The sequence below is a fragment of the Onychostoma macrolepis genome, chromosome 25 (assembly GCF_012432095.1).
Source record: "Onychostoma macrolepis isolate SWU-2019 chromosome 25, ASM1243209v1, whole genome shotgun sequence".
In the NCBI taxonomy this organism is placed as follows: domain Eukaryota; kingdom Metazoa; phylum Chordata; class Actinopteri; order Cypriniformes; family Cyprinidae; genus Onychostoma; species Onychostoma macrolepis.
Genome location: NC_081179.1, coordinates 2710265 through 2726932, shown reverse-complemented (window position 1 = coordinate 2726932; position 16668 = coordinate 2710265). Strand labels below are relative to the sequence as shown.

General features: G+C 31.7%; 1 protein-coding gene across 4 annotated transcripts in view; it reads left to right on the top strand.

The window, feature by feature from the left end:
- Positions 1–2909: 2909 nt before the first annotated feature.
- mon2 (MON2 homolog, regulator of endosome-to-Golgi trafficking) overlaps positions 2910–16668 on the top strand; it is a 37702-nt gene continuing 23943 nt past the window's right edge. For all 4 annotated transcript variants that reach the window (XM_058767331.1, XM_058767330.1, XM_058767329.1 and 1 more), the window contains exons 1-8: positions 2910–3333; positions 10023–10086; positions 10170–10297; positions 10523–10654; positions 12097–12226; positions 13444–13541; positions 14977–15102; positions 15234–15431. In XM_058767331.1, coding sequence (XP_058623314.1) covers positions 3214–3333; positions 10023–10086; positions 10170–10297; positions 10523–10654; positions 12097–12226; positions 13444–13541; positions 14977–15102; positions 15234–15431 — 996 coding nt within the window. In that variant the 5' untranslated portion in view covers positions 2910–3213. The remainder of the gene's footprint in view (positions 3334–10022; positions 10087–10169; positions 10298–10522; positions 10655–12096; positions 12227–13443; positions 13542–14976; positions 15103–15233; positions 15432–16668) is intronic.

Below are 16668 nucleotides of genomic sequence, written 5' to 3'. Positions count from 1 at the left end.
AACTCTGGAATTGATATTAAAGAACAGCGCACTCAAAAGTATTTTTTCATCATATATTCACCCTCATGTCATTCCAAACCTGTATTTCTTTAGCTTTATTTCTTCAGTGGAACATATAAACACCCCTGGTCAGTGTTTTTATTGTGAGCAAAAGTGCAGTTTGGAGGTCTTATTTTAGTTTATATCATTTTATCTTAGTTTTAGGCTGTAAGCATGTCTTGAACATTGGGTTGGACATTTTATGTTTGTTTGTTTTTTTAATTGGAGAGATGCTGTTACAAATTATTTAAATGGATTAAAGATTTGAAGGGAATAACGAAAAATAAAGATAGTAGTAAAATAACTAAAACCTATTGTAAGTAATCATTTGAACTATTTCCAAATAATTACCATATTTTTATGTTAAAACATAAACATTTAGGCTACTCTTAATCATATGCCTAATATGACTAAATGGCTTTGTTAAAATTTATTGTCTCTCACATTCAATTACGAAGTAGGTAGGCCTACATTACATGAATTAGCCTACATTTTATTATTTTTTTAATTCAAAACGGCCGAATTTGACACGAAACTCAAATATTGTGCATGATCGCTGGATATTACTTACATTTCTATCATTAAACTGTTGTCACATATTAAATGTTTGCCGCCTTATATCTTACCTCCAGCTCCTCGGCCGTTAAAATGAAGCGCGCGCGCGGGAATTCATGTTCCGCTTCTGTGAACGGTAAGCCCCGCCTTCTTTGATTTGATTGGCAATCGTAAACAATTTGACATCGACGAGAGCAGACCGCTGAAGTAGATATTCCTAAAAATATTTTTTACACGATTATTTCATTTCATTTTTATTTTTTTGGCTCAGATTCCACGTTCAAAATAAATAAATAAATAAATAAAACTCAAACGAGTTTTGAATGACATAAGTCATTAAATAACAATGACACTTTTTTTAATGTGAACTATTTTCCCCTCAAACCCTTTGCTCAGCAGGTGGAAGAGTAGAACACCATCAAAGTGGATGTTGGAAATAGAAACTGGAGTGTCTTTTAGGACTGTTTCAGTTCAAACAATCAATGCATCTGCTTTCTAAGGAAGCAAATTAGTGTTTTTTTTTTAAGAATCCATGTGGATGTGCATCATAAATACAGCAAGGCCTGGGGTTTTATACTCAGAACCATCTTGCATGAGTTATAAATGCCTATGAAGGTTTTGAATAGGCTACAGATCTGATAGTATTACATGCAGGAATCAGGAGTAGTACAATGGTACTGTTTTGAGATGATGTGAAACAATTTACAGTGTTACACAGGGTCATTTCATCATTTTTGTGCACTTGTTTAAGAATGTTTTAGATATAAATCATTGTATCTCATGATTTTGTATTTTTATTTTGGAACTTTATTAAAGCAGCGTACGATTGTCTTGAAGAATCTACTGTTTAACAAATGTGATAAATGTATGAAATTTTAACATCTGCACAAATCAATCAGATTGCATATTGAGGACCAATCAGATGTATTTCTTTTTCCTTGTTTTCACTGGTTCATGTTGTCATGATGTATATGAAGTGTTGGAAGTCCTGTGAAAGCAGACCACCAGCAGTCTTTGTGTATATAACCTGTACAGAACAGTTTGGGTTTTACAACTTTGTAAATGTGTTTTGGCCAGATATACTGTATTACTCATGTACATTACATCAATAAAAAAAAATACAACTATTATGCACAAGTTTGAGAAATCCATTGTAATTAGAGACGAACACAATCAATTTTTTTTTTTTGCATTTGCACACAAGAAACAAAAGCTATCTAAGGAGCAAACACAATATAGAGAAGTTAAATATGATAAAATATCAATGATTATTTAAGCTAAATAAAGTCATAATAATTTGCTGATGCATTAAATTAGTTGCAACATAAGCGTAAATATTTTCTTTAACTTTGTTAATACAAGATTTCTTATATTAAAGCCTTTTGAAAACTAGTACCTGCTAAACTAATAATGTAAATGCATATCTCTGATGAGAACATTGAAATCCTAAATTATATGCTTACACGTTGCTTTTTTTCCCAAAATGAAACTTTATTTATATTCGCATGAACACGAATGTATAAGACCAAAAAAAGCTCTCTAAGGAGCATAAACATAATACAGGTGTTAAATATATCAGCAATAAATTAGGCAAATAATCTAATGCACTGGTGCATGAAATTAATTGCAAAATGAGCTTCAATGGCTTTCATTAGTGTAAGTTCTGGCATTAAAATCTTGTGAATAGCCTACTTGACAATTTCTGTATTTATTTGTACTATTCTCATGTAAGTCTTTTTGAATTAAAAAGTAAATGAATAAATATAATGTAAAAACATTTCTCTGGTGAGAATATTGCAACGCTAAATTACATGCATGCTTGCAAGCAAGCACATTCCTGTGCATATTACTTTTTACATTGCATGTTTTTTAAATAATTTTTTACATATTTATTCTTAACACTTTCAATGAGCAAAAACAATATATAGAGGCTTAAAATAATAAAATATCAACAAAAAAGTAGGTAAATAATGTTAAATATGGCATTTACGTATATTTTAAAAGTTTTCCTTTAGATTTTCCTCTTGAGGTAAACTTAAGAGCCTACATTTAAAATACAGCCAACTTTTTTTTTAATCGTATAATGGCTTTAAAAAATACAGTAGAATATAATTTACTTCTAAATGTTTGGTTTTATGACATTTTCTAGCAGACAGAGCACATTAAATAAAGCGATGTGTCCTTTCATTGGTCACTTTTCCCGGACCCCTGCCGTCCAGCAGCCAATGAAATCGTTGCAGCGCCGCGGAGCGCCTCGCGGGGGCGCCATAGCCCCTCCCCCGCTGCGGATCCGGTCAGTGTTTACGGAAGTGACGCCTGACGTGACGTGTCATTTTCCGCACAGGCATTATGGGATCCAGGAATGAAGAAAAAATCATGAAACTCAGGCGAGAAGCGCGCTTATAGATGATATATGTCATAAAGATCATCTCGACCGTAACGATCAGCATGATTATGATCATGTGTGTGACACACAGCAGCGTTCGCGGCTGAACACAGACTCGTTTATTGATGTGTGTGCAGCACCGAGGGTTATTTATGTGTCTCGCGCTGGAGACGAAACACCCCGGTCGCTTTAATTGATTTATTAATCATTCGTTAGAGTTGAATTAGTGTGGAATGAGTGTGAAGATGTCGACCAGCAGCCCCGAAGCGGTGAAGAAACTCCTGGAGAACATGCAGGCGGATCTGCGCTCTCTGTCCATGGAGTGCAAGAAGAAATTTCCTCCAGTCAAAGAGGTACATAACGTTACGCATATATATATATATATATATATATGTGTGGATACATAATATATACATACAGTGCATACGTGTATGTATATATGCATATATAATACTCTTATATCTACGGGTTTATCTCTCTATGTATACATATATGTGTATGATATATGCACGTCAACTGTTATTGACAGTTAAGGGCTTAACTTGAATTAATGTACATATATGTACATTAAAACTATATAAAGTATAATAAATGTATAAAATATATGTATTATATATTAAATATGTTCAGTACGGTTCAGTAAGATGTTAAATATTAAATAAAATTATATTAAAATTACCTAATTTTTTAAATTAAAATTTGGCCAATATATATTCCACTGCCACATAAAAATAGATTTAAAAAAAAATATATATATATATATATATATATATAATATTAGTGATGTCAAACTATTAATCGTGATTAATCACATCCAAAATAAAAGTTTTTATTTACATAATATATGTGTGTGTACTGTGTATATTTATTATGTAAATACACTATATACATTAAGAAGTGTATTATTAATATATATTTTAAAAATAATAATATTTTTAAATAATAACATTAGTTGCATTTATTATGTTGCTATATTATCATATACAGCTTCTTTTTTTTTTTACTCCTTTGGAAATTATTATAGATGAGTGAATCCAAATAATATTTCACCCTGAAATCAATAGAAGATGTTGTAAAAAAAAAAAAAAACAATAAAAGTTGTATGATTTTTTAATTTAAAATTAAATGACATTTTTGTGATAATTTTCTCACATATTCTAGCACATATTCTCTATAATGTGTAATTTTTTCTTGTAATTTCCATTATTTTCATTACTACTTTTTAATGTATTATTTACTTAGGTTTTTCTTAATCAGCAAAAATAAATAAATACATAAATAAATAATGAAATTAAAATAAATTATATTATATAATAAAATTAATACTTTTTATAATAATAAAATAAATATAAATGGAAATTCCTTTTGCTTTTGGGGTGCAATATGACCTGGACTTTCATGAGTTGTACACAGACATTACAAGAACTAACTTTCTGAGTCTCTGTTTTAGTATTGTATAGTAGTTGACTTGAAACGGATGAATTTCCATCTGTCTCTTCCTCAGGCGGCTGTATTAATGATCCACGTTTAATCTGATGACGTTTGGCTCGGTTATAAAGTGCAGCTCAGCGTGTAACTAATGCTGTGCTGAGAATTCTGCTGCGGACAGCAGTTTACGCCACACTTTCCTCTTTGGGAGTCGGAAACCTTTAAGCAGATGTGAAGACACTAAACTGCTAGTTTAAAACGTATAAGCCATGGCTGAACTGCGGTTCGATATGAAAGACAAGCTGTGCTGGACTGAACGAAAGTGTCTGTCTGCTTAGCTTTCACTGAGCGTTTGAACATGGTTTCGTGGTTTTGCTGCTCTGAATTCTCCACATGAATGTTTTACTGCCTCTTGATTGGCAGCGTTGCATTCCTTTGTTTACCAGAGCAAACTCCTGATTTTTGTGGATTTCATTCACGGGGAAAAGAAACGCATTTTCTGTCATCTGTATGTAGAGGGAGTCGGACCGTTGCTGAATGATGATGGAGAGATAAAGAGTGACTTCCTTCATTTTACACGCGTCACTTTAGAAAAATGTCTGTTAGAAAACAGGAAATAAACTTCAATAGGAAATACTCAAAAGTAGGTATTATATTATAAGTATATTATATTATACATTATCTAATAATAAGCATACAATAGGTCAGTGAAAAATGCAAAATGCCTAATATAAATTGCGTAATACAGTATATTAAATACAGAAAAATTGTTTGCAAAATTTTTGAGTTGTCTCCTTTAATTAATTGTGGCTGTTTACGTAAGAATTACTCAGACATTATTTGCATCTTGTTTAATGAATGCGGCTCAGATAAAAAGTTTTGTAGCCATGAATTGTGTGATTTAGTGCTGTTTTTGTAGTCGTATTGATTTCATTTTTCGTGAATTTTCAAGCATTAAGATTTTTCCTTTAATAAAATACACAGTATTTCAATGCATTTGTTATCAGTATTAATTTGTTGAATTTACTATTAGTTTTTTACATTAATAGTAATGATTATAATAATATTAATATTTATTAATAATAATATTAGTTTAATAATATCCATATTTAAAAACATTTATTATTTAAAAATATTAAATTAAATAATATTAATGATTCAGATAATACAGATGACTTTCCAATATAAATTTATATTGTGGATTGTAAAATGTTGACTTTTAACTTAGTACCAATGTATTACCATATTTTTGAACATGCACCATGTAAAGACTACAGTATATTGTATGGTCTATGAATATGGTAATCATTCAGTACCATGATATATGAAAATATCATAGATTAATACTGGCTATCATTAGCGTAGTATCAGCAGTGTTGTGGTTACGTTTGCAGAAGTTTCCCTGTGGTCCTTTCTCTCTGAGTTGGCAGGGCAACGGTGTTTTTGTAGATTAACCCAAATCCATGTGAAGTTAACAAACCTGTGGCCCTTTCATTTAGGATTCAGTGTTACCAACTGTTGCTGAGCAACGGCAGGGTCAAGAGGTCAAACGAGCTTCCTGTTGCTCTGATGAAACATTTCAAGATGTTTCAAGCCAAAAACAGGCTTTGAGGTGGAATCTAGAGTCTTGCCTTTTGGTTTGTCTGATTTTATTACAAATAGCATGTGAATCAGTTTCCATCATGAATCGAAAGTATGATCTTTTCTTGCTCTTTTGTCTTGAAATAATTTCATGCCACAAAACTTATTTTGATTCTAGGCCAATTAACAGCGTCTTTCACAAACATCCGGTTTGCAGTGTTGAAAATCATTTGTTCCATCATTAACAGAACGAATGTCAACACAAAAATTATTATTATTATTTTTTTTTTGATCACACATATCTATTTCTCATCACATATTCAATATTCAGCAGCTTAGTGGGGATGCTGTTGCTAATTTCACATGCGAAATATGTTATCCAATCACAACAGTCATTTGCATATGCAAATATAGAGAGTATCTATATCGATGAATCCATCTCAGTGTTATTTTAGTATCATTGATATACTGTTATTGTTTTCATTAATATTTTAGATTTTTTATTGTCTGTTTTCATTTTGAGTTTAGTTAAAGTTTTAGTAGCTTTGTTGTGTGTTTTCGTAATCATTTTATTAAGTTTTTTTAGATTTACTTTTAGTTGTTTTAGTACTTAAATTAATGAAAATGAGAAATGTTACTTTGGCAACTAGCTAAAATATATATATATATATATATATATATAAAAATTATTATAATTTTTTTTATTACTAATGAAAATAGTTTTTTTTAATGTAAAATTTTGGTTTTATTTGTAGCAGGGGCGTAGCCACGGGTGTGCCAGGGTGTGCCGGTGCCATCCACAGTGGCAGCTGGCACACCTAAAAACAGATGCAGAATTATTATTTTTTAAATCGTAATAAACATGGGCGGCGCTAAGGAGGGGCTAGCAGATGCTTCAGCACCCCCAAGAAAGACCAAAGCACTGCCATAGCACCCATAAGAAATGAAATAAAATAAAAACATTTGACTTATTACGCATTCATAACATTATATTTGCATTGCAATATAATGTGACGTGATTAGCAGGCGCACTTTTCGAATTGTCAGCATTTTATTTTAAAAATGGATCGGTTCCTTGTGCCAAGTAGGCCTGTGCCCGACTAAAGATTTCACGTCACACGTAAATTGATTAATATAATAATCTAGGCTACTAACCGTCCTTTAATATATAGGCGTATAGCCTATTCCGCACTGAAGCACACGTATAAAACTTGCAATGGCAAAAGTAGGCTAATGATTATGAATATGTTGGGGGAAAGGGAAAAGAAAACATTTTAATTATTTATTAATAAACTAGTGATTTCTTCTCAGTCAGTGTCGGCTGAAAAGATAAAGTTGCCGAATGCGACGCTGCACTCGCCATCTCCACATGAACTTTAATAAAGAAATGCACCTTTTCATTCTGACTACGTAATTAGAGATGTTATATATTTTTACAGGCTATATCAGCCCAGTCTGTTCTGTTCTGTAACGTTAGTAATACACAGTCTTGGTGTTTTTGGTTTTCCCCACATTAATCTGACAGTAAATGTGGCACACCCAGTTTTTCTGATGCACACCCAGAGTCTCTTTTCTGGCTACGCTCCTGATTTGTAGTTTTAATTTTAGTTAACAATAATAACCTTAATTCTAAGGGTCAGAAAGAAGAAAAAGGGCCAAAAAAACGAAAATATGACTATTTTTGTTACAAGAAAATGTTAGTGGACTTCTTGAAAAAATAAATAAATACTACAAAAATATAGAATATGGTATCTTTGAGGTTCATTTTCAACGCTTGTTTGTTTTGTGTTTAGATGAAATCATTGCTGTAGTTGATGGCGCATAAACTTGAAAACAACAATCTGAAATCAAAGTTTATTTAATTTTTAATTATTTTAGCACTTTAAACTTCAAACTAATGTTTGTTTTATTTTAAGTAGTGCTGTCAAACAATTAATTGCATCCAAAATAAAGGTTTTTGTTTACATATATGTGTGAGTACTGTGCATATTTATTATGCATATATAAACACACACACATGCATGTGTATGTTTAAGAAAAATGTGTTATATTTGTATATAATATAAATTATAAATATATCCATGTAAATATTTTCCAAATATATACATGCATGTGTGTGTATTTATATATATATATATATATATATATATATATATATATATATATATATAAATACTACAAAAATAGAGAATATGGCATCTTTGAGCTTCGTTTTCAAAAAACGTTCGATCTTTTTATGCTTGGATAAAATCATTGCTGTAGTTGACGGCAGATAAACTGGAAAACAACAGTCTGAAATCGAAGCGATCTTTTCCGAAACATCAGCCGTGGCTTTTCTCTTGCAGAATGCATGCATCACCCCGAGCCAAGAAAGCATCATACACTTCACCTCATCCGATGAGGACACAGATCTGTCAAACGTGTGCGTCCCCTCCGGAGAGGACAGGCAGCTGTGTGTGTGTTTTACCGTGGCGTCTCGCTGTCTTTAACAGCCCGTGGATCTCTGCGGAGAGATACAGATGATCAGATGTGACAAGGAGAGCTGGAGAGAGGCCGTGATGGAACAGATAGTGTGTGTTTTCTGAAGGCTTTCCCTGCTGTTGTGGGAGAAAAGAGTCATTGTGGCCTGTGCATCTCAGTGGGCAGCACTGCTCGGCACTGAAACGCTTCACATTCTGGATGCTCTAAGACTCGGGACAAAAGTTTCGAGTTGTTTTCTTTCAGTGTTCGTCCGAGGTTAGAGTCCACGTCCAGAAGCGTGTTGAAGATTGACATCTAAAACTCTTGGTTTGAAGCCAACATGAAACTGCATTCACAGCAATGCGACATTGCTAAATGAAACTAAAGATTCGGTTTTAATGAAGGGAGGGACTTGATTTTATTCTTCTGGATTTAAATAAATCATGAAAAGTAGAGAAGTTGTTTATAAGTTGCAGAAAATATGTCCAAAGGGAAAATTAATACTATTGTTGTGACTTTTTTTTATTTTTTTTAACTTTTATTGGGGATATATTGACACCATGGTTATCTGCCAATGTCAATGTTTTGGTAAAAATATGTATAATAATAATGTTGTTTTTTTTTGTTACTTTAGTATCATTGATTTACTATTATGGTTTTTGAGTAATATTTTGAATTAAATCTTATTTTTAGATTTTCTGTTTTCATTTTAATTTATAATTTTTTAAATTTTCTTCTTATAACTATCGTTTTTGAAATTTTAGTTTTAGTTGCTATTTTATTGGCACCATAACTGTTATCAGCCAAAATCAGTGTTTTAATGATATTTTAAAATATTTATATTATATCTTATTATCAAAAATATTTTTAGTTTTTAATATAATTTGATATACTATTATACGTTTTGTTAATATTTTGAATTCGATTTATTTTAATATTTTAAAGTGTTAGTAATTTTGTTTACTTTTTTACTATTATTATTATTAATATCCCTGTATAGTTTGAAGTTTTAGTCTTTGTTTATTTAGTTGCTAGTAGATTGTCACCATAACGGTTATTAGCCAATATCAGTGTTTCAATAATATAAAAAATATATATTTATAATATTTCATGTTTTAATATGATTTTTGTTATTTTAATATCTAGTATAATTTTGTTAATATTTTGAATTAGGTTTTATTTTTATATTTTATATATTTATTTTTAAATAAAATTTATATTTTATAGTTTTTATATTTTATAATAATTTTATAGCTTTAGTAATTCTGTTGTTTTTGTTATAAAGTTTTTAAAATATGTCTGTGTAGTTTTAAATTACAATTTATTTTTAGTTTATTTAATTGCTGATTTTGAAAAGTCTTTACTGTTCCTTTGAAAATGAAGTGTTTTTATTTATTGTATTGTAGCGTATTGTTTTTAGCAGTATATATTTATAGCATCGGCCATTTTTCTGTGATTGGCCATAACATACTTGAATGTCTATTTCGGTTTATCCGTAACTGTAACACCACATCAGTTTTCTCTCCATATTTTCCTGTAAAGAATCTCACGTGAGTTTGTTGTCCGTCTTTAGGCCGCAGAGTCTGGCATCGTCAAGATCAAAACCATCGCTGCCAGAAACACAGACATCCTGGCAGGTAAGAGCGTGTGATGCTGAAGTAACAGTGCGATATGACCCATGCGATGATAATTAAACGCTATTGTGTTGATTTCCCATCAGCGCTGAAGGAGAACAGTTCGGAGGTGGTCCAGCCGTTCCTCATGGGCTGCGGAACCAAAGAACCCAAAATCACCCAGCTGTGTCTCGCCGCCATTCAGAGACTCATGTCCCATGAAGTCGTGTCCGAGGTCAGAAAACACACACACACACACACACACACACCAGTTAAAGCGTTAGCACATAAATAAACAATATGGACTGCTCTGTGTATCAAAGCCCCAGAGGAAACACTCACTGTGCTTATTATGAGGGTTATGAACACGCTGCACTGTCACATTAATGATATTAGATTCTCAGCGGTGAGAGAGACGGATCAATGGCTCGTTGAGATGAGTTAATGAGTGTGTTTGCAGGCGGCGGCGGGGAACATCATTAACATGCTGTGGCAGCTGATGGAGAACGGACTGGAGGAGCTCAAGCTGCTGCAGACGGTTCTGGTGCTTCTCACCACCAACACCATCGTGCACGACGAAGTGCTCTCCAAGGTACAGCATACCATTAAACCGAGCCCACAGACGCAAGCGGCTGGTTAAGAAAAACAAGATTTGTTTTGCTTTTTTGAAATAAGATTGAAGAAAGTCAGTGGAGAATCTCATTAAAGCATGTACGGGTAATATTTTCCTCATAAATCAAGAGGAAATTATAAATTTTCTTGTTGTGGCATAATATTTTGGTTATCAGTGTTTTAATTATAAATATTTAGAATATAATATTTAATGTTATAATAAAAAAAATAATAAAAAAACATAATATATTTTTTGGATTTTTGTCGAACATCTTTTCAAAAAAATTAAATAAAATAAAGAGAAAAAAATCTGTAATAGTGATTTTTTTTTATTTCTGAAAAACAAAAAACAAATCTATAATTGTGGCTTTTTATTTCAGAATTGCATTGTATTTGTAATTTTCATAATTTGTAACTTTAGTAAATTAGGAAAATCCTTATCTATATCTATAGACAATAACAGTGTTTTCATTAAAATTTAAAATTATACAATTAATATAATAAAAGTTATTACATTTTAAGTTGTTAAAATTTTATCATTTTAATGGAAGACATTTCTGAATGTTATCAAATTAAAAAAATCTGTAATTGCAATATTTTTCTTTCAAAGTTTTATAATTTGTAACTTTATATCATAGTTTTTATAACTTATAACTATTTTTTTAATTTAAACTCTTTCACAATTAACTGTTCTATTTATTTTTACTCTAAAACAATTTATTTTTTGAAAAAGTAAAACCGCTTTATTCAATGTTCCTTTTGAAATTGCATTTATTTTTTCAAATTATTGTTGAATATAAACTATTTAAGTTTTTTACTGTATTCATTTTTTTCTTTACAAACTACTACAAAATATAACATTGATTATTCATCAGGGTTTTTTTTTTTTTTTTTTAAATAACTTTAATTATCTACTAAAATTTCAGTGATGGATTATACAACATTTACCACAGTCATGGATAATAATGACTGTGGAAAAGTAATGGAAATGAATAAAAATCATAAAAAATCATCTAAAATTTATATAGCAAATATACATATGTATAGTATTCTCAGATTTAAATTTGTACAATTTAAAATAATAAGTTTCTGCATAATATTTTATCTCTTAAAATGATCATAAAATCCTTATCCATTAATTTCAAATGACAGGGAAGCTCATGGGAAAATATAGAAATTCAAAAGCTGCGGAAATCCTGATTTGCATATTGAAATTTCAGAGGTACAGTAGCAGAAATAGCCTGTTTAATTCTTAGTAGAGCTCTGTTAAAGTGTCAGTGAAAATCATGCACAAACAAGTACCTTTCATGCTTCTACACTGTTGAAATTATTTTTTTTTAAGGACATAAATCTGTTTTATTCAGATCGTGTAAGCAAAACCTCTCTCGCTCTTCAGCCTGTTGCTTTTGTGCTTCCTCTCAGGCCATCGTTCTGTGTTTCCGTCTGCACTTCACTAAAGACAACATCACCAACAACACGGCGGCTGCCACCGTCAGACAGGTCGTGACCGTGGTGTTTGAGAGGATGGTGGCGGAGGACGAGAAATTCAAAGGTGAATGTTTGTATTGCATTTCCTCTCGTACCCGCTTTAGGCTATGTTCACACTTGGCGTCTTTTGTTAAGCTGCCAGCGTCTGTTATAATCCTATGGAGTAAACCATGTTTTCAAAAAAGTACTGAGCGCTTTTTAAAACACCACCGGCGCGGTGTCTTTTTCTGCAGCTCAGAACGTCTTTTTAAGTTGAAAAAAGTTCATCTTTTCTCCATTGGAATCGAATACATGATAGTCTGATTTCCATTATTAAAACTTAGGTGATGTAATGGTAAAGTTGTCATCTAAGGTATATGGGATGACCGGTTTCTTTGTTTGATTTGTTTTACCTTTATTTCATGAGACACTTTCTTCCTGTATTTTATTAGTCTCTGACATTATGTATATAGTTTTTTTTATCTTACGTATACATATATATATACAGTCATGACCAAAAATATTGGCACCCTTGGTAAGTATGACCAAAGAAGGCTGTGAAAATTAATCTGCATTGTTAATCCTTTTGATCTTTTATTTTAAAAATTCACAAAAATCTAACCTTTCATTGGATAATAAGAATTTAAAATGGGGGGAAATATCATTATGAAATAAATGTTTTTTCTCTAATACACGTTGGACACAATTATTGGCACCCCCAGAAATTCTTATGAGTAAAATATATTTGAAGTATATTGCCATTCATATTCACAATTTTGAGCACTCCAGGGTGATTATGAACATGAAATTATCCAGCCATGGCTTCCTGTTCCACATAAATATAAATAGGAGGGAAAACAAAGCCCAACTTCCCAAAAAAGAAAAACCAAAGAATATATTTCTGATGTGCAGCAAAATATAATTGAGCTTCGCAAGTTAGTGAAGTGGCTTTAAGAAAAGTCTAAAATATGCATCATCCAACCGGAGCTCCTGGACTAAATTGTTGTAAGCACCGTTTCCTTCCCCGTATAATGTCACACACCCACAAATGTCGTTTTGAACTGACATTCTCCTTCAAAAGCCAATGCAAGAGTCAACTTTCTCAACATTTCTGCAGCACACAGCACTAGGCTACTGTTGCCGCTGTTGTTATAGCAACAAAAGACGTCCTTGGCTGCTATTTGTAACCGAAACACTGCCAGCTTTTTATTTTACTAAAAAAGCACTCGTCAACTTTTTCTTGTCAAAAAAAGACCGCAAGTGTGAACACTCCCTTATTTATTTTCTATCCGCTCGCCGCAGGTCTGACGGAAGAGCCTCCTGCTGTCCAGGGCAACAGTAACCGGCGCTCCGTCAGCACCCTGAGACCCAGCGCTAAAGACGCCTACATGCTGTTCCAGGTCAGTCGCTGGATACATTAGCAGACTGTAGGGATGCAACAGCGATATTGGGTCCAAAACCCAAATGCAAACAATGTTCATCATTCAAAACTCAGAGTAAAAATATATGTAGATATGTCTTACAGTGATTTTACTGTAGTTGAGTCGTTAAAAAGCCCTTTAATCATGGTAAAAAAAACCCATCAACAATTAACATGTTTAATAAATACATTTGCATTGAACTTTTAATGTTATGATTATATTATAATATTATATAATTATAATGTAATATTATAATTAATATATTAATTATTTAATATAAAATAAATAATATAAATTAATATAAAGTGATTAAAAATCTTAAGTTCATAATAGAGTTCGTAAGTTTGACTGTAGGTTGTTAGCAACTATAACATGAAATATTATAATTAGTATATTAATATAAATTAAATAATGTAAAATTAGTAATATTAAATATTAATAATAAAATAACTATCTTATTGCTTTTATGAAATGCTGACAACAGCTTTATGTTAAAAAAAAATCAATATTCAATAAATAATTATATTTAATTAATAACCATAACAAACTTTTGCTTCATGAATAATATAGTTTAACTGTAGGCTGATGGCAACTTTAATATTATGATATAATATCATTAATAGATTAATGTAAATGTCAAATTAATATTACAAATTTATGTAAATTGATATTAATTAATTGAAAATTATTTATATAAAATTAATATAGCTTATTGCTTTTATAAAATGGTGCAAATAACTATGAGTAAAAAAAAATGTTCAATTCATAACAGTTCATAGGTTTGACTGGATGTTGTTGGCAACTTTAATATGAAATATTATAATTAATATAAATTAAATAATGTAAAATCAATAATATTAATACATTAAAACTAGTTTATATAAAATTAATATAGCTTATTGTTTTTATAAAATGGAGAAAACAGCTGTATGATTTAAAAATATCAATGTTCAATAAATAATTACAGTTATTAGTAATAACTAGAAAAACTTCTCTCACACGTAACATAGTTCGACTATGTTGTTGGCAACTTTAATATGAAATATTATAATTGATATATTAATATAAATTAAATAAGAAATAATATAAATTATTTTTAGACAATTATATAACGTATTGATTTTATAAAATTATTACAACAGCTGTGTGATAAAAGTAATAAATAATAAATAATTACATTTATTAGTAATAATAATGACCATAATGAACTGTAACCCTAATCAAACACACCTGAGCATGCTAATCAGAGTCTTCAAGATCATTAGAAAACCACAAGTAGCTGAGTTTGATCAGGGTTGGAGCTAAACTCTGCAGCAGATTGGCTCTCCAGGGAAAGATTTGAGGAACCCTGGTTTAAAGTATATATTGACTAGTTTTGTGAGTTTTCTGTACTTATAAATGTGGCATTCTGCAGGATTTGTGTCAGCTGGTGAACGCCGACGCCCCCTACTGGTTAGTGGGAATGACCGAGATGACCCGGACGTTCGGCCTGGAGCTGCTGGAATCAGTTTTAAATGACTTTCCTGAAGTTTTCCTGCAGGTAAACCCCACACATCCTGATGAAAACAAACATTCCTGAAAGACAGATGGAAGATAAACAAGAGGAAATTGCTGGTTCCCAGCTGTCGGCCTTCCGATCGCTCTCTAACCTTGTTTTCTCTCCGTGTGTAGCATCAGGAGTTCAGCTTCCTGCTGAAGGAGCGCGTGTGTCCTCTGGTCATCAAGCTGTTCTCTCCCAACATCAAGTTCCGTCAGGGCAGCAGCAGCAGCGCCTCGTCTCCGGCGCCCGTGGAGAAACCGTATTTCCCCATCTGCATGAGACTGCTGCGGGTCGTCTCGGTCCTCATCAAACACTTCTACAGCCTCCTGGTGAGACGCTCAGTGATGCTCCAGTGCCTCATATGTATTATCTGAAGTCCACTTATAATATTAGTGAAGATTTCTTGCACCTAAGGGCCTGTTTACGCCTGGTCACTTTATGCGTTTTGTCTGATAGGATAACTATCCAGTCGTGAAAAGACCAGGTGTAAATGCCCTCCGAAACGCTTTCGAGACGCATTTAAATCCGATCGCTCAAACCACTTCAGGACGTGGTCTGGGCCACATTCCAGACGAAACTGGACAAGTGTAAATGCATCTGGCTGTTGAAATCACATATGTGACCCTGGACCACAAAACCAGTCTTAAGTCGCTGGGGTATATTTGTAGCAATAGCCAAAAATACACTGTATGGGTCAAAATTATTGATTTTTCTTTTATGCCAAAAATCATTAGGATATTAAGTAAAGATCATGTTCCATGAAGACATTATGTAAATTTCTTACTGTAAATATATCAAAACTTAATTTTTGATTGGTAATATGCATTGCTAAGAACTTCATCTGAACAACTTTAAAGGCGATTTTCTCAATATTTAGATTTTTTTTCACCCTCAAATTCCAGATTTTCAAATAGTTGTATCTTGGCCAAATATTGTTCTATCCTAACAAACCATACATCAATGGAAAGCTTATTAAGCTTATTAAGCCTTTAGATGATGTATAAATCTCAGTTTCAAAAAATTTAATGAAACTGATTTCGTAGGGCCCCATATACACACACACCAAACCTAGCAGTTTTATTCCTATCTGTATTCTGAAGATTTATACAGAGGGGTTTGTTCATATCATTCACCTAATTTTATTATTGTACTTTGCATCTATAGGTTTAAATTACAATACATATCATAGGAGGTTTTCTCAAAGTGAGTTTGTTTCTCCACTTTAGCAGCACTTACATGCACCACATTTTACAGTTTTATTCCTCTCTATACTTTAAGGTTTTTACTGAGGGGTTTGTTCAAATATCATTCACATTAAATTATATAACATTTTATTTCTAAAAACGGTCATCATCATTCTTCAAAATGATTTGAACTTGACTTTATCTTCAGATTTATATTCTGGAGATATATATAAATGAATGCATATTTAATTAGATGATGCCTAATTTCCATATTTAAACACATTTCAGAAAACGTGTAATACAGAAAAATCTTTGCAATTCCTAATGCAATCAATTGATTTGGGAAGTGTAGTGATATATATATTAAATCAATTTATTCCCT